The sequence below is a fragment of the Vulpes vulpes genome, chromosome 15 (assembly GCF_048418805.1).
Source record: "Vulpes vulpes isolate BD-2025 chromosome 15, VulVul3, whole genome shotgun sequence".
Taxonomy (NCBI): domain Eukaryota; kingdom Metazoa; phylum Chordata; class Mammalia; order Carnivora; family Canidae; genus Vulpes; species Vulpes vulpes.
Window position 1 is genome coordinate 47,032,296 of NC_132794.1, and position 18,788 is coordinate 47,051,083.

At 40.3% G+C, this 18,788-nt stretch overlaps 1 protein-coding gene across 11 annotated transcripts in view; it reads left to right on the forward strand.

The window, feature by feature from the left end:
• EIF2AK4 (eukaryotic translation initiation factor 2 alpha kinase 4) overlaps positions 1-18,788 on the forward strand; it is a 100,090-nt gene that overhangs the window by 78,890 nt on the left and 2,412 nt on the right. For 8 of the 11 annotated variants that reach the window (XM_025998445.2, XM_025998447.2, XM_025998446.2 and 5 more), the window contains 8 exons: positions 2,668-2,775; positions 3,389-3,517; positions 4,950-5,036; positions 11,402-11,514; positions 14,435-14,493; positions 15,416-15,513; positions 16,880-16,948; positions 17,480-17,524. In XM_025998445.2, the coding sequence (XP_025854230.2) occupies positions 2,668-2,775; positions 3,389-3,517; positions 4,950-5,036; positions 11,402-11,514; positions 14,435-14,493; positions 15,416-15,513; positions 16,880-16,948; positions 17,480-17,524 (708 nt within the window). The remainder of the gene's footprint in view (positions 1-2,667; positions 2,776-3,388; positions 3,518-4,949; positions 5,037-11,401; positions 11,515-14,434; positions 14,494-15,415; positions 15,514-16,879; positions 16,949-17,479; positions 17,525-18,788) is intronic. The other 3 variants (XR_011997333.1, XR_011997330.1, XR_011997332.1) reach the window with 3 other exon arrangements.

Consider the following 18,788-nt stretch of genomic DNA (forward strand, 5'->3'; position numbering starts at 1 on the left):
CGTCCCGCCCCCCAGTCCCATAAAGGCAGATTTCCAGCATATTATTCCAATAGCTCTTACATCTCCCCTTCTTTTTGCTCTCTTTCTAGGACTTTGATGACAAAGTTCAGGTTTTTGTTATATCCCTGAGGTTCTGGGGCCTTTTGCCTTACAGTCTGTTTTCTCTCTTATTCAGATTGAATAGTTTGTACTGTTTCATCTTCAGTTTCATTGGTTATTTCCACTGGTTTCCCCCATTCTCTGTTGAGCCCATCCAGGTTTTTCTTTCTTCTTTTTCTTTGCTGAGACTTCTTCTTCCTTCTCATCCTTCTTTCTTCTTCCTTCTTCTTTCTTCTTTCTTCTTCCTCCTCCTTCTTCCTCTTCCTCTTCTTCCTCCTCTTCCTCTTCTTCCTTTTTCTTCTTCTCCTTCCCTATTCGTAATACTTGTTGAAGGATTTTTTGGTGGTCGTTTTAAAATCCTTGTCAGAGATTTCCAACACGTGTATCATCTTGTTTTTGGTGTCTGTTGATTGTCTTTCCTTACACATTTCTTGCTTCTTGCCATGGTGCATGATTTTCACTTTCCCCGGGATATTTTATGTATTCTGTTACAAGACTCCGGAGCTGGGGATCCCTGGGTGGCTCAGCGGTTTAGCGCCTGCCTTTGGCCCAGGGCGCGATCCTGGAATCCCGGGATCGAGTCCCACATTGGGCTCCCAGCATGGAGCCTGCCTCTCCCTCTGCCTGTGTCTCTGCCTCTCTCTCTCTCTATGTCTACCATGAATAAATAAATAAAAATCTTTAAAAAAATTAAAAAAAAAAAAGACTCCGGAGCTAAGCTAGGTCTTCTGCTTTAGCAGGCCTCCTCTGATAGCACAGCAGTAGTGGCCGTTGGTCGAGGGTCAAGATCTAGGTTCCTTACTGAGCTTGCTTCAGCATCCCTAGGGTGGGAGGGGTATCTTGTTAGTGATGCCACATTCCTCTACTGGGACTTTGTGGAGGGATGGGGAGGTAGCAGGAGACTCCTGGAGAGCAGAGGAAGTTCTAGCTTCCCACTCAGCCTCCTCCAGCACCACCTCCACAGGGAGGGTGACCTCGTTACTGCTTGGGTGGAGGTGAGGGTCTGAAATCCTTCAGTTCCTGGCCTCCAGTGACACTGTTTAGGGGGCAGGTGTAATACCTCAGGCAGAAAAGAAAGTCCTGCCTCCCATTTAGTCATCTTTTGTCATGCCACCCTGCTGGGGCCTGGTGGAAGAGGGGGGCTGCTGACATCTGCGTGAATATGTGGGCCTCTGCTGGTAAGGGCAGGCCTATGCTTTTTCCGGTGGTGTTTGGCTAGCACATGACAGGTATTATATAAACACTTTTAGCCAGGTCGCCCCTTTCTTGATCTTTTTTGCTAAAGAGAGCAGGTCTTCCTGGGGGCTTCTCATTGGTTCTCTTTGGCATTTCTGGGTTGTCACTGTACGTTATTCCTCAGATCCTGTGGTTCCCTAGCCAGTTTGTCACCCTTTCTTCACTTCATAGTCTTCTTATATTTGTTTTTTGTTTTGTTTTCAAAGATTTTATTTATTTATTCATGAGAGACACAGAGAAAGAGGCAGAGACACAGGCAGAGGGAGAAGCAGACTCCCTGCAAGGAGCCTGATGTGGGACTCGATCCCGGGACCCCAGGATCACACCCTGAGCCAAAGGCAGACCTTCAACCACTGAGCCACCCAGGTGCCCCTTCTTACATTTGTTTTATAAGTAATGTCCAGGATTTTTAGCTGTACTCAACAGGAGGAATAGCAGAGAGAAGTATTCTTACCTGTCTTGGTCCAAAATCAGAACCGACATACATAGTTTTAAATTATCTAGTGACAAGGATGCCTGGATGACTCAGTGGCTAAGCATCTCCCTTTGGCCTAGGGCGTGATCCTGGAGTCCCAGGATCGAGTCCCACATCGGGCTCCTTGCATGGAGCCTGCTTCTCCCTCTGCTGGTGTCTCTGCCTCTCTCTGTGTGCGTCTCATGAATAAATAAATAAAATCTTTAAAAATTAATAAATAAATAGTCTAGTGACATACAGCAAGTAAAGAGAAACAGATGGAATTTATTTTAATAATATATCTTATTTAACCCAAATACCCAAAACGTTTCAACATACAATCAAAATTTTCAAAAATTTTTAGCTATTTTACATTTTTTCTAAGCCTTTGCAATCAGTGTATATTTAACCCAATATATCTCAAATACTATTTCAACATGTAATCAGACATGTAAATATTATTAATGAGCTATTTTATATCCTCTTTGTTTCCATTTGGAGTCTTCGTAACCTCTATGTATTTTATAGACAGCTCATGTCAGTTTGGATTAGTCCTTTTTCAGATGCTCAATCCACATGTGTGGCTAAGTGGCTGCCATATTGAACAGTGTAGCTCTAGATTCAGCATTTGTTAGCATTTTCCTAAATTGGCATGTGTGCTTACTCCCATCTCTCCCTTCCCTTCCTTCTCTTCTCTTCTCTTTCTCTCTCTCTCTCTCCCGACCCAGGTCCTCACACATACTTTTTTTTTTGGTTGATGATAACTTATCACCTTTTGATGATAAGTTGCTACCAAATGTGTGCCTTCCAGTCATTGCTTTGCCTGTGATTACAGTTTCTTTTCTATTTTATAAGCAGAGCTATGCCTTTCTTCACAGATTCCCCAGTTTAGAGGACCGCAGGCTCTGGGACCAGTCCCGACTGCTGTTGGGGTCAGCATAGCCATAGACAAGATATCTGCAGCTATCCTCAACATGGAAGAACCTGTAAGTTCCAGTTTTGCTTTCCAGCAGGCTCTGGGCTGTCTTTCATTTTGTAGTTATTTATATGGAGCCTGGGTGTGGCAGTAGACTAAGGCTTCGGGAAGTTGCCTTGGCCACAATAGACAAGCCCACGACTTGGCATCAGTCCTTGCATCCTTAGCCTCTAGCTGGGGGACCTCAGACAGCTCATCACATTTTTTCCTGGCCTTGTTCCTCTTGTTTTTGATGCACTTTGATGTGTTGTAGCTGTCGAGAGACTAGCAAAGCCCCTTGTTCAGAAATCCTGCTGGACTCTACAGAGCTATCAATGGTTCTTTTTCCTTTTCATTTCAGACAAGATTAGCTTTCCCAGAGGAAAACAATATCTTCCTGATGGCTTAGAATAGCTGAAATAATTTTCTGAAAAGACTAATATTAAAGCTTTTTGTCAGATTTTTTTGGTTTTGTTTTAGTTTTGTTTTTTTTACTATGTCATTCTGAAGCTAAGACTTCTATTGCTGTGCAGGATTTCAAGATGCCTGTCTTCACATGAGTGGTGCCTCCCTCCTGGTGCTGGTCTCACCGATATGCCCACAGTCTCGCTCCTCTAAACGTAACCCCTCTGTTTCTGATCCAGGTTACAATAAGCTCTTGTGACCTCCTGATCGTAAGTGTTGGCCAGATGTCCATGTCCAGGGCCATCAACCTAACCCAGAAACTTTGGTCAGCAGGAATCACAGCACAGATCATGTACGACTGGTCACAGGTAAGGAGACAAAAAGTGCCCACGAGCAGAGTGCGTGTAGTCAGGGCTGCAACGGCAAATCGTCTGCTCCAGCCTCAGGGTAGAGTTCTCTTAGACTCTGCTTCTCTCTGGGTAGAGTTGCTTCCTGTGTTTCGGATTGCTACAGTAACAAAGTACCACAGGTTTAGTGGGTTAAAAGGATCTCGGCTTCTTATCTGGCATTTCTGGCATTCAGGAGTGTGACATCAGCTGCCCTCGGCTCAAATCAAGGTGTCTGCTAGGGCCCATTCTGTCTGGAGGCTTTAGGGGGAGAATCCATTCCCTTCCCGTCTCCAGCTCCCAGTGGCCTGCTGCATCCCTCCGATCTAGTCCCTTCCTCCACTTTCACATTCAGCAGTCCTTTCAGGGCCAGGATCTAGCCTCCCACACTTCCCGAGCCACTCCATGTCGGGTGTGGGGCTGTGTATCCTCAGACCTCCCACAGCAGGGTGTTCTGGGGATGGAAGTGAGGAAAGTGGCCACCCTGAACCCACCTGCTCTTCAGAAAGGGGGGCCCTTAGAGAGCGTCTCCACTGCCACCAACAGATCCCAGAAGGGCCTGCACTCCCAGGTGACCACCCACACTCAGGTGCCCAGGACATGAAGAGCCGCCCAGGAAAGCAGAGGCCCCACCCTCCCTCCTGCTCCTTTCACATCACCTGCCAACAGGATTCTGGACCTCCTGCCATCCCTCTGTGTGTGTGAGGAGGCTGAGCACCAATGTTAAGTCATTCAACAGAGCAGCATCCTCTTCCATTTGTTTCCTTACACATCCTCACAGAAAGCGTGCCTTCAGTTCTGCACAGCGGCAGACCCTGCAGGCGTCCTGCTCTGCCGTGTGGTGGCTTCCTGCTTTGCTTCTGCTCTGTACCATCCACTATTACTGTTGCCTTGGCTTTCCTCAGAGGCCTTTTTTTCTCTCTCTTTTTTTTTTTTAAGATTTTATTTATTCATGAGAGACACAAAGAGAGAGGCAGAGACACAGGCAGAGGGAGAAGCAGGCTCCACGCAGGGAGCCTGACGCGGGACTCGACCCGGGGTCCCTAGGATCAGGCCCTGGGCCGAAGGCAGCACTAAACCGCCAAGCCACCCGGCTGCCCCTCAGAGGCCTTTTCATGTATGTGTGTGTACTGTGTAATGTTTGGCACCTTCCACTGGGATTTGAAGCCTTTGAAGACCTCTTACTGTGTCCTGACCACATTGATTGTCCATGGCCCCTTAGGACAGTAGTGAAAGTAAGGACAGCAAGGTCTTCTCCTGTGAGTTCTTATTCTTCTGGCATAATATTTTTAGATCTCCTGAAGTTGGCATGTTTAGTAATTCACATTGAAAATATAGTCAAACACTGTCTCCTTGATTATCTGAAGCTGCCCTAAGCACTCTGTGTTTATTTCATGCGCTGCATTTGTTTCAGTCCCAAGAAGAACTCCAGGAATACTGCAGATACCACGAAATCACCTACGTGGCCCTCGTCTCAGATAAAGGAGGAAGCTATGTCAAGGTACAGACCTAAGAACATCTTACACAATTGAGCAGTCAGATTTTCCAAACTCCATATTAACTGGGGAGCACCCAACTTCCCACCCTGGCCTTGGGTGTGGGTGGAAATCTATTTGCTGGGCCTGTTTTCAGAGAAAGGCTATAGAATAAGAATCTGAATCCCAGCCCTTCCCTTCAAGCTTCAGAAATCAAAATAGGGGTGGTAGGTTTTTCCTACTTTTCTCTCTCTGTTCCCTTTCTCCATCTAAGAAAACAAGAATATAACTGTCCTGATACCTGCTGGTTAGCATATCCTGTGGCTGTTCCCTAACCAGTTTTATTTTACTCTGTTGCATTTCACTTACAAAGCTCATAAATATACCACCTTCTAACCTTTATTTCTATTTTTAAAGGGGAAAAAAAAGTCAACATATTTTTCTCCTTACTTTTATGCCTTTGTCGCATTTTGATATCTGGGTAATGCTGGCCTCATAAATGATTTGAACAGTGTTCTCTGTTTCTAAAAGATTTTGTGTTCTGTTGATATTATTTCATGCTCAGCTGTTTGGTTAGATTTGCCAGTAAAGCCACAAGGGCCTAGACAGAGAGCAGTTCATGTTGTCTCTTTCTGAATAAGTGCGTTTTGGTAGTCAGTACATTTCCCAGCATGTTTCCATTTCATCTAAATTTTCAAATATTCTCTTTTATTATCTGTAGGATCTATAATGATAATGATAATCCCCTCTATCATTCCTGATAATTGGTCATTTATGTCTCCCTCCCTCTCCCTTTTTTTTTCCCCCTCTCCCTTTTTTTTTAAATTTCACCAGCTGGCTAGAAGTTTATCAATTTTTTTTTATATTTTCAGAAAACCAGCTTTTGACATCATTGATTTTTCTCTATTTCTTGTTCATCTGTTATCTGTTTTATTGATTTCTATTCTTTTTTTCTTCATTCTGCTAATTTTGGATTTAGTTTATATTTTTTCTAGTTTCTTCAGGTAGAACTTTAGATGAGGGGTGGATAAATTACAGCCTGTAGGCCAAATCTGGCACACAGCCTATTTTTGTATGGTGTGGAGCTACAGAAAAAAAAAAAAAAAAAAAAAAGACTTTTTTTTTTTTTTTTTACATTCTTTGTTTAAAAATAAAACAACAACTATGTGACATGTGTAGCCTGCAAAGCCTAAAATACTGTCTGAGCCTTTACAGAAAAAAAAATTGGCATCTGGCATGGACCACAGAAGTTAGACTTTACTTTTTGAAGTATAAGCATTTTTTTTTTTTAAGATTTTATTATTGGGATCCCTGGGTGGCTCAGTGGTTTAGCACCTGCCTGCCTTTGGCCCAGGGCATGATCCTGGAGTCCCGGGATTGAGTCTCGCATCAGGCCTGCTTCTCCCTCTGCCTGTGTCTCAGCCTCTCTCTCTGTATCTCATGAATAAATAAATAAAATCTTTAAAAAAATATATATTTTTTATTAATTAATTTATTTGACAGAAAGAGTGCGAGAGCATAAGCAGGGGGGCAGTGGCAGGCCAGGGGAGAGGGAGAAGCAAGGGGGCTCAATCCCAGGACTCCAAGATCATGACCTGAGCCAAAGGCAGATGCTTAACAGACTGAGCCATCAAGGCACCCCAAGAATAAGCATCTAATGCTATAAATTTCGCTCTGAGTACTACATTTGTTGCATCCCCCACATTTTTATATGCAGTGCTTTCATTTTCAGTTAGTTCAGAATACTTTCTGGTTTCTTTGATTTCTTTGATATTATTTAGAAATGTGTGGCTTAATTTCCAAATATTTGGGTATTTTTCAGCTGTCTTTAATGATTTCTAGTAATTTAATTCCTTTGTAATCAAAGAACATAACTGTATGGTTTTAGTCCTTTTAATTTTACTGAGTCGTGGTTTAAAGCAAAAAAATAATTGACTGTTACTATGAATGTTTCATGTGTACTTGAATGTATATTCTGCATTATTAGGAGGAGTGTTTGATAAATATCAGGTCACATTAGATGATGGTGTTTCCGAAGTCTTCTGTATCTTTACTAATCATTTTGTGTACTTGCTCAATCAACTACTGGGAGCGGAGTGTTGAAATCTCTGGCTATCATTGAAGATTTATCTGTTTCTCCTTTTAGTTCTATCCATTTTGCTTTGTACATTTTGAAGTTCTCTTATTTGATGAATACACATTTAAATTTTACATCCATTTGTTGAACTGACCCTCTTTATCATTATGAAATGTTCTTCTTTATCCCTGATAATATTTCTTGTTCTGAGTTTTTTTTATTAGTGTTTGCATGGCTTGTCTGTTTCCGTCCCATCTGTGTTTTCAAAGTGGGTTTCTTAGAGACGCTCAGTAGTTGAGTTTTGCTTTTTTGATCTAGTTTGACAATCTCCATCTTTTAATAGGAATGGTTAGACCACTTATATGCAATACAATTATTGAAAGGTTGGGTTTAAATCTACCATTTTACCGTTTGTTTTCTAATTATTCCATCTGTTCTTTTTTCCATTTTTTTTCTTTTCATGGCTTCTTTTTGTTTTTTTATTTTATTTTTTAAAGATTTTATTTATTTATGAGAGACACACACAGAGAGGCAGAGACACAGGCAGAGGGAGAAGCAGGCTCCCTGCAGGGAGCCTGATGTGGGACTCAATCCCAGGACCCCGGGATCACAACCTGAGCCAAAGGCAAACACTCAACGACTGAGCCACCCAGGTGCCTCTCACGCCTCTTTCTAGATTCTAATATTGGTTTGCTGACCATTTACTCCTGTTTTGGTGAGAGTTTTTTTGGTGACTTCTTAGGGCTTACAGTATATACCTTTAACTTAACACATTCTACCTTCAGAAAATATTATATGCCTTTCACATACAGTATAAGAACCGTACAACAGAATCCTTCCAGTTTCCTTCTCTCATTCTTTGTGTTATTGTTGCCAAATAATTTTGCATACATATGTTATAAACTTTACATACATTGTTATTATTTCAGCTTTAATTAGTTATTTTTTAAAGAGGTTTTTAAAATAAGGGAGAAATGTCCTTTATATTCACCCACATATTTACCATCTCTGGTACTGTTGATTCTTTTGTGGAGGCAGACATCATTCTGATTCCATTTTCCTTCTGCCTAAAGAATTTCCTTTAGTATTTCTGGTCCATGCAAGGTCTGCTGGTCGTATTGGTCTGAGAAAGTCTTTTATTCCACTTTCATTTTTTTTTTCTTTAGAGAAAGCGTGAGCAAGGGGAGGCATAGATGGCGAGGGAGAGAATCTCAAGCAGACTCCCTGTTGAGCTTAGAGCCCATAACAGGCTCTATCCTTCAACCTTAAAATCATGACCTGAGCCGAAACCAAGAGTCTGATGCCCAACCAACTGAGCTACCTGGGCACCCCTTTACCTTCATTTTTGAAAGATATTTTTGCTGGATATAAAATTCAAGATTTACCTTTTTTTTTTTTTTGTACTTTGAAGATGTGCTTCATTGTCTTCAGACTATCATGATAGTAGTTTCTGTTAAAAGTCTGCTTTGATCCTCTGTATATGATCTTTTTTTTTCTCTGTATATGATCTTTCATTTCCTGACAGCTTGTAAGATTTTCTATTGTCACTGATTTTCTGCAGTTTGAATATGATGTACCTCAGTGTATAGAGATTACTTAAAAATAGGATCTTTTAAAAAAAGTCATTTTAAGGTGTTGCCTACTAATTCCATCACTTCTATCATTTCTTCTGGTTATGAGTCATATTTTCCTACCACTTTGCATGCCAATAATTTTTATTGTTTGTTGGGCATTATGAAATTTACATTTCTGGGTGCTAGGTTTTATGTCCCTATAAATACTTTTGGGCTTTGTTCTGGGGTGTAGTAGGGTACTCACTTTGTTTGCCTTTTCTTGGAAAAATAGTCCTCCACTGCTTGTTGTCTAATGTCTGAAAAACCATTGTTTTATGTATTTTGTCTGAATTTCTAATTATTTAAGGCAAGAAGGCAGTTCTTTCTTTTTCGTTCTTTTTTTTTTAAGATTTTATTTATTCAGGGCAGCCCTGGTGGCTCAGCGGTTTAGCGCCTTCCCGGGGCACAATCATGGAGCCACCGGATCAAGTCCCACGTCGGGCTCCCTACGTGCAGCTTGCTTCTCCCTCTGCCTGTGTCTCTACCTCTCTCTCTCTCTCTCTGCGCCTCTCATGAATAAATAAATAAAATCTTAAAAAAAAAAAGATTTTATTTATTCATGAGAGACACAGAGAGGCAGAGACATACATAGGCAGAGGGAGAAGCAGGATTCCTACTGGGATCATGACCTGAGCCAAAGGCAGATGCTAAACCACTAAGCCACCCAGGTGCCCCAAGAAGGCAGTTCTTGTAGTAGTTTATCCTTTATGGGAAGATTTGAAGTCCCTATCACTAGTCTGCTTGTCAATCACAAAATAGTAAATGACCCTGAAAACTACTGATAGGCTTCTTCCAGAGCAGTGATTGTTCCTACAATATTACCAAGAGATGGCCATCAAGCCTCTGCTAGATAATTTGTTCTATAACACACAGCTATAATGATTAAAAATTTAAAAAGCCTGAATCAGTCTCCTTCCCGAAATTTACACTCCATGGTCTTACTTCTACTTCAGAGTAGTCAAAATAACAAGTTTAATCTTTCTTCCTTCTCTCAGCTACCTTCAGATAAATTCTAGGAGACCAATGCCATGCCACTCTGTCCTCTTTTCTGGTTTAAACATTCTGGTTACTTAAGCCATCCCTTACACCATGATTTCCCAAAGCCTTGACCCTCCTAGATAACCTCTTCTAGACATGCCTTGTCAATGTCTGCTTTTAAATGAGATAGTAGAATTCTACAGAGCACACTAAGCATATTCTGATTAAATGAGAATGGTCTCTGACCTCCCTCAATCCAGATACCGTATTTCTCATCATACAGCTTACTAGTGAGCTCTTAGCAACCATGTGGCTCTTTTGGCTTGTACTGAACTTACCAGCTAAAGCCCATTGGCCTTTTCACCATTATCACCATGTCTGGCTGATTATCTACAATGAGGGCTTTAATTAGAGGACTTCATATTTATCTGCATTAAATGTGATCTTGTTCATTCTAGTACATTGTTCCAACCTGTCTATCTTTTGAATCTTGCATCATCTTCATATTTGAAAGGCAAGACATCACTTTATTCATCCATTCAGCAAATGCATTTTAAGCATGCACAGTATAGGAGGGATGGAATTTAAGATCCTAAAGCATACAGGGACATTTAAGCATCAGGCCCTGCTGTCAAGGATCCTATAATCTGGTAGGGAACACAACACATACATGCATGGTTATGAGTTAGAAAGTGCTAAAGGCCATGACAGTCTTATAGAGCAAGTTCTCTGAGGGTTTATCAGCCTGGAATATTACTTCAAAGATAGCAGGTAAGTCTTCAGGGTGGAGGTGCGATTTATGCTGGACCCTCGTGGATGGCCAGGATATAGGTGTGTGCTGAAAGGGACTTCTAAGCAGAAGGAATGGCAAAGGTAATGGTAATTCTTTGGAAAGCCTATTCCAAAGTTGGAGGGAGGGCAGCAGAGAACTATTCTGGTATTACCCTGAATAAGTCTACTTTGGGTGAAGCAGAAGAATTGCAAAGAAGGGTACTTCAGCAGGAAAGAATGGTATTACTTAGATCATGGAGAACAAAATGCCAACCAAGGAATTTGGACTTCATGTAGCAGCTATGTGGGGGAGCTAGCGTAGGCTTTGGACAGAAGGGAATATCAGAATGGTATGTGAAAAAAATAAATCTGTAGGGATATAGAGCATGGAATGGAGTGAGGGGAAAATAGCAATGGAAGAATATAAGGCTGTCCTGGCCCAAGGTTGGGTGCTGGCCATGGAGTGAAGATGAAAGAGCAAGTACCATAAAAGTGGATGACAGGACTTGGGTTTGGAATTGGGGAGGGTGGCTGTGGGAGCTGGTGACCGACCATGGGATGTTTAAGGGGAAGAATATGTGGAAAAATCAAATGAAATAGGAGTTGGTTAGTGCTGGCCCCTTTTTTTTAATCCTATCATTAATGACAAGCTTTTCTAGTTTATACCAGGGTTTCTCAGCAGCCAGTGACATCTGAGGCCAGATAATTGTGGGGGTTGCTGTCCTGGGCACTCTAGGAAGTTGAACACCCCCCAGGTCTCTACCCACCAGATACTGGTAGCACCCCCTATAGCCATCACAACCAGAAAGGTCTCCAAAAAATGCCAGATGTCCTGTGCTAAGCAAAATCGCCCCTGGTGGAGAACCACCAACCTAAACTGTTGACTTTGTTTTGCACTCTGATTCAGCCTGTTGGCTTCAGAAATTGATGGTTCTATTTCATTCTTTTTAAGGTTAAGTCTTTTGAGAAGGAAAGGCAAACAGAGAAACTTGTGCAGGAGTCTGATCTTATAGACCACGTTTTGCAGAAACTCAGAACTAAAGTCAGTGATGAAAGGACTATCAGGTAACAAAACCCCAGAAAACCTTAGCTGTGAACCTATAGGACTTCTTTATCTTAAAAATCAGTTTGATCCTTTGGGAAATAAAGATACATCAGGGTAACTTTTAATGGACCATTCTATTGCTTCTGAATAACACCAGTTTAAGTATATGCCCATGTCTAAGACTAATCATAGTTGGAGTGTTTTTCAAAACATGTCAGAGAATATTTTACCAGTTTGAAAGGCCCAAGGAGCCAAAATTATCTTCTATGGCCTGCTCATCAGTAAATTTTGGTAGTGTTTTGTTAAAACATTTGAAAGATCTAATATATTCTGGGAAAAGATCTCATACTCATGATGGAAATGTAAATTGGTTCATCTCTTTAGGTAGTCATTTAATAAAGTAAGTTAAAATTGCCTTAAAACTAAAAACTAAAAAAGAAATACCGAGTCACTCTACTTTCAGGAATTTATAGTAAAAATTATTCCATGGGGTACCTACAAAGATGTCTAGCAAGGTATTGTTTATAACAGTTCCAATCTTTTTGATCCAGAACCTCTTTATACCCTTAAAAATTATTTGAGAGCACCAAAGAGCTTTGTTTTTATGTGGGTTATATCTATCAATCATTTGTTAGAAATTAAAAGAGACATTTTTTTAAACATTTATTTTAAAATAACAATAAACCTGAGGCACCTGGATGGCTCAATCGGTTAAGCATTGGCCTTCGGTTCAGGTCATGATCTTGAGGTCCTGGAACTGAGCTCTGAGCTGGGCTCTCTGCGCAGCAGCAGCGGGGAGTCTGCTTCTCCCTCTCCCTTGGCCCCTTCCTACCCACCCCCCACCCCTGTCTTGTGTTCTCAAAAATAAATGTAAAAATATTTAAAAAGATAGACACATTATATGCTAACCTAAATAGTATATTTTTAAATGAAAAATAACTATTTTCCAAAACAAAATTTGAAAAAATAACACTTTAATAGAAAAAACTAGATTGTGACTACTTCTGCTTTCAATCTGTTGTGCTATCACCCATCATTTAGTCTCTGGAAAATTCCATTACACATATGTGAGAGAATGACCCAAAAAAGGTAGAGGTTTAGAAGAGGTTGGTTTTTTTTTTTTTTTTTTTATCTATAAAAAAAATAAGTTAACATTTTAAAATTATGGTGAAAATTGTTTTGACCTTGCAGACCTGTGCAAGGATCTTAGGGACTTCAAGAGGTCCCTAGACCACACTTGGAAAATCTCTCACTTACAACATCTATTGGTAGAAGATTGTTTGGATTATAGTAAATACAGTGAAATAGTGTGCAGTCTTTAAAAATGATGATTCTGGGGCACCTGGCTGGCTCTGTCACTAGAACATGTGACTTTTGATCTCAGGGTCATGAGTTCAAGTGCTACATTGGGCATAGAGTTTACTTAAAAAGTTTTTTTGGGGGGGATCCCTGGGTGGCTCAGCGGTTTAGCGCCTGCCTTTGGCCCAGGGCGTGATCCTGGAGTCCCGGGATCGAGTCCCACGTCGGCTTCCGGCATGGAGCCTGCTTCTCCCTCCTCCTGTGTCTCTGCCTCTCTCTCTCTCTATGTCTATCATAAATAAATAAATCTTTAAAAAAAAAAAGTTTTTTTTTTCAAATTATGATTCTAATCTAAAAGCTCAATTTATTGACATGGAGAGATTTTCACAGAGAAGATGTACGATCCTGTTTTTTCAACCAAAACACATAGCCTATACATTGTCTGGGATCATGTACCAAATTTTTAATTGCCGTTATTTCTGGTTAGTGAGATTACAAAGGATCTTAATTTTCTGTAAATTTGTATAATTTTATTTTTCCATAAATTTGTAACTTTTATATATATATGCTTATAATCAAAAATATGTTTTTATTTTTGTTTTTGTTTTGTTTTGGTTTATATCAGTGATTCTCAACCAAGGGACATTTTGCCCTCCAGGGGACATCTAGCACTGTTTGCAGACATTTCTGGTTGTTAGAACTGGGGGTGCCAGTATCTAGTAGAGACCAGGGATGCTGCTAATCATCCTACAGTGCACATGACTGACCCCTCATGCCCCTATCCAAGAATTATCAGACCCAAAATGTTATTAGTGCCAAGAGTGAAAAACCTTGGCTTATATAAATAAACATTCTTACTTTCTTCTCCTTCCCTCAACCCTGGCTCCCTTCCATCTGCACCGAACTTGAATAGATTGATCGAGCTTGAATAGATTGACTGTTAGGATTTTTCTGAGGAAATATAATGTTCTAGAAGTCACCAGTTATTAGGATTATTCATCTCCAACAGAGGTAGAGGTTCAAAAGAGAAAACATAAAATGCTCAACTAATTAATAGTACAGGTGAACATTATTAAGCCTAAAAGGCCCAGATGGGATTCGGTTTTAGCTAAGAAAAATTTAAACTCTTTCTTCCATGTGCATGATTACTTCCCTGTTTTCCCAAGATAGAGTGCTATTGTGTCTCTCAAAGGCTCTTAGCTAATTCTGTCTTTGAAAGAACATCCATTCACAGCTTTTGAAAGAATCTCCTTATTTACTAAATGTTCTCCTGTGGGTGATCACCAAGGTTGCTGCCCTAATAAAGGTGGGGCATGCTGTTGCTAATGTTTCCTTCTATTGTGAGGGGACGGAAAGAACACCCATTATAGTTCATTGAAATTAGCTTCTTATGTTGAGCCAGGATTTCAAACATAGCTGAATAAATCAAAATGTTGTCTTTAGGCATTTGTTAATTTGAAATGACATCCTTTGTAATTTTTACTTGCTTTTGAACCAAAAGCATAATTAAGTTCAATTTGTTTTCTTTTACTAATGACCAATATTTAATTTTTACACTTAATAGACAAAATAGCTCACTTTAAGTTATCTGTGTTGTTTTGCTTTATTGACTGTTTTCTAATTGTTTTTGTTTGTTTTTAGAGAAGCTTCTGATAATCTCGCAGTGCAAAATCTGAAGGGGTCCTTTTCTAATGCTTCAGGTATTGACTAATTATAATCTAAACATAATACTGCAATGTGGGTGTGTGCGCTTGTGTTTGCTGTAAACACTTAACTGCTGTGGCTAACTCCTTGTTGTGTCAGAAATGTATCTGTAAAGTAACATATACAATTAATTGTACCAAATGGAATTTATTCCTATGCTTTGAAACCCACATCCTAGAAAATGACTAAGAGTTTGGTATTCCTCTGATCTTAATACATCTCTGTCTTCCTGTCTTATTTTCACAACTGGTTGAATTTCCCTTCAACTCTGTTGTACAGATAAAATATGATTCATTTTCCTAGAAATTTTCCTCACACAGAACATTGAAGAATAATATATTGGAATCCTTTGAGAAAGATCATGTATAAATTTTCTTTTCATGAAAGCCAAGAGGGAACAGTGGTAATAGGTTTTTAATTTCATCACATCTATCAGCCTTACTGAAAAAAGAAATGTCCCAGTTACAACCAGAAAAAGATATATTTGGCTTTCAACAGAACTGGGTCTTTTTGGTTTGTTTGTTAACATGGACTTTCTGCCACTGTCCGATTTCAAATACTTAGGAATTTAAAGTATTCGAGTTTGAGAGATAGTAAGTTTGATTTTTTTCCCACCTTAGATTCATGAAGTTTGGGTGACTTACAAAGCCTCCTTATGCCTGTGTCACTCCCCACCCCCAGCTGAAGAGAGGAGGCTGGGAGTGTTTACAGAAGCACTAAAACACTTCGGGTTTTAGGGTGCTGACTTCCTCCAGGTGAAGTGCAGCTAGTTGCAGAGATGGAAAACACAGCCCAAAGAGAATCTAGCCCATAGAATCACACCAGAGTGGATTCTACTAAGCATCTCTGCCATATCTGTGGTGTGTTACAGAAAGTGGGACCAGATAAGACCATAAATTCTGCAACTTTTTGTTCCAGGTTTGTTTGAAATCCACGGAGCAGCAGTTGTCCCCATTGTGAGCGTGATAGCCCCAGAGAAGCTGTCAGCCAGCACGAGGAGGCGTTATGAAACTCAGGTACGCACACTTTCCTCTGCTTTCTCATGTAAGCTAGAAAGGAGGAAGAAGACAGGAAAGGAAGATACGAAATGGTTTCCTGGAAATGGTTTTCTTTGCGCTTCCTTAACTTGGCTTCTGAAAATTTCATCAACACAAAACATCTCTCTGGTGTTAGGATTCCGTCCCATTTGTCCTCCAAAGAGGTGTCCATGTACATTATGGGCACCTAGAAGCACCAACTGTCAGAATTACTAAATCTAAACAAAGACTTTCCAATCTGGATCTAATGACAGATGGGGTTGGTTGGTTTTTGTTCTAAGTAACAAGCAAAAGACTTGGCGCAGGTTTCTCACTGTATACGTGTTTTTGGTATTTGCTGTAGGTCTGATTCTGTGTAAAACTTAGAAGACATGTGGCATGGCCCTGTCCTCAAAAAGTTCATAACCCTAGAAGCATATGCATTCTACAGTTAGAGAACCATAGAAAAGAAGTAACAGAATGCTGAATTAGATACACTGAGCATCAGTGCTGGACATAGGAACAGGTTGGAGATCAGTATCTGGGTGAATGATAGATGACAGCTTCCTAAAGGATCCCTGAAGGATTTAGATAGATGATAGGGAGGAAAGATGAGGGCAGTCCTCAGGCTAATGAGCTCAGTCAAGACATTGGCCTCTCTTGGGAAGTGGAGGTTAGAGAGCAGTCATGATTTACAAATATGATTAGAGGGGAGGGGCACCTGGGTGGCTCAGTTGGTGTCTCTTGATTTCAGCTCAGATCATGATCTCAGGGTCGTGAGATCAAGCCCCCAGTTAGGCTTTATCTACACTCAGTGTGGAGTCTGCTCCTCTTTCTCTCAGCCTCTTCCCCTGCTGGTGTTCGCTCTCTCAAATAAATAAATATTTTTTTTTAAATGTGATTAGATCGAAATACAGAAGATTAGGTTGCCTCATTTTTGTATGCACTCTTAGCGCTTTCTCGGTATTGTGGATGGCAACTCATTTTCACATCTTTCTGCTGCTCTCATCCCCTACCATATTTCAGTTTGATGTCATTGTTGTCACCTTCCCCTTTTTCCAAATTTAGCTTAATACCAAAATCCCCCTGCTTCCACATGCAGTTTCAATGCCCTGAGCTTCTAGGTGTCATTTCAAAATTAGAAAAAAATAAGTAGGTAGATTATTATCAAAACAGGCTATAAAATTTCATGTCTCCTGAGATCAGGAAAGGCTAGGCACACATTTTTCCATATCCTTAGATAATTTTTGGGAGCCCTTTTAGGCCTTAGTTTGTCACTCATTATTGTTTTCTAGAATAGGAAATGGCAAGAAAGATGATTTGTATTGACAGCTTCTGAATTCTGACAAGTCGTTTTCTTGTTTAGGTACAAACACGACTTCAGACCTCCCTTGCCAACTTACATCAGAAAAGCAATGAAATTGAAATTTTGGCTGTAAGTTGCTCTCTGTAACATCTTGAGAACTGCCTGTGTCCCTGTCATCAACATCATTTCCTTAGAGATCAGGGCATTTTTGCTCCCTGTACACAGTATTGGGATGCAGGCCTTTGATCACTGCTGAGAACCACATATACTCTAAATCTGTAAAAACAGGGGAGGAAGCAGAACGTTTTGTTTCTTTCTCCCTTTTTCTTCCTCTAAGAGACGGGGCAGGGGGAGTAAAAACAAAAATCATCATTTTTCTAAAATGTTTCAGACCTTTGCCTCATTAAAAATACATTGAGTAGAGGCAGCAGCATCAAGCCTTTGGGGTGCACCGTCTGAGGACTATTTGTTCACCAGTGCTGACATCTTACTGCTTCATGGTTCATTTGAGTGTGCTTTATTTTAATATAGCACAGTAGTGTCCCCGACTCTGTGAGCCCTATTCATGTTGCTCCATACAAAGTGACACCATTGTGACAAATGAGTATGTGCTACCTCAGGTTCCCTGACAAATGACATAACATTTTTGTGTATCAACAGGTGGATCTACCCAAAGAAACAATCTTACAGTTTTTATCGTTAGAGGTAAGCAAGATGAACTGCTATGCATTGTGGCCTTTAAAATTCCAAAGTTTGGGGTATCCCTGGGTGGCTCAGTGGTTTAGCGCCACCTTCAGTCCAGGGCATGATTCTGGAGTCTGGGAATCGAGTCCCACATCGGGCTCCCTGCATGGAGCCTGCTTCTCCCTCTGCCTGTGTCTCTGCCTCTCTCTGTGTGTCTCTCATGAATAAATAAATAAAATCTTAATAAAACAAAATAAAATAAAATTCCAAAGTTTTGCTGTTAATTTGCCAAAACAAAATTGAAAATGGTATTATTTTCTGATACTAGGTATTTTTTTGGCAGTTCTAGGAATTTAATAGCATTGTTCTTTTCATGTGACATATACATTACTTAAATCAGATTTTGAGAGAATCATTCTTTTCTAGTGACTTTCTTTTATTTTATTTTTATTTTTTTTGTGACTTTCTTTTAAATTTCAGAGATATTATTTACTGTGTGTCAGGCTTTGGCAGGCCTTGCTCTAAGCATTTTTCAGATATTAACTCATTTAATCATAAGCTCAAGATGTAGATACCATTATCCCCATTGTATAGATAAATAGAAGCAGAAGCATTTTACATTTTATGGAAAATGGAAGAAGAGATATTAAATGTCTTACTCAAGGTCAATCTACTAGTAATTAGCACAGCCAGGGTTTAAACCTAGGCAGACTAGGGGAATCTATTCCTAACCAGTATACAGGGCTGCCTTAGACCTTAATTTCAACTAAGGAAGCTAATATAGAACTGTATGGAAGATATTTTTGTAAAAATTAAGTTAGGTCATTATATATGTTTAAAATATTTTATGAGTAGCACAAAAAACAAATAATCCAATTTAAAAATGGGCAGAAGGGATCCCTGGGTGGCGCAGCGGTTTGGCGCCTGCCTTTGGCCCAGGGCGTGATCCTGGAGACTCAGGATCGAATCCCACGTCAGGCTCCCGGTGCATGGAGCCTGCTTCTCCCTCTGCCTATGTCTCTGCCTCTCTCTCTCTCTCTCTCTCACTGTGTGCCTATCATAAATAATAAAATAAAATTTAAAAAAAAATAATAAAATAATAAAAAAAAATAAAAATGGGCAGAAGAGATGAACAGACATTACAGATGGCCAACAGACATATAAAAAGATGTTCAACGTCACTCCTGATCAGGAAGATACAAATCAAAACTACAGTGAGGTTATCACCTCACACCTGTCAGAATGGCTAAGATCAACAACACAAGAGACAACAAGTGTTGGAGAG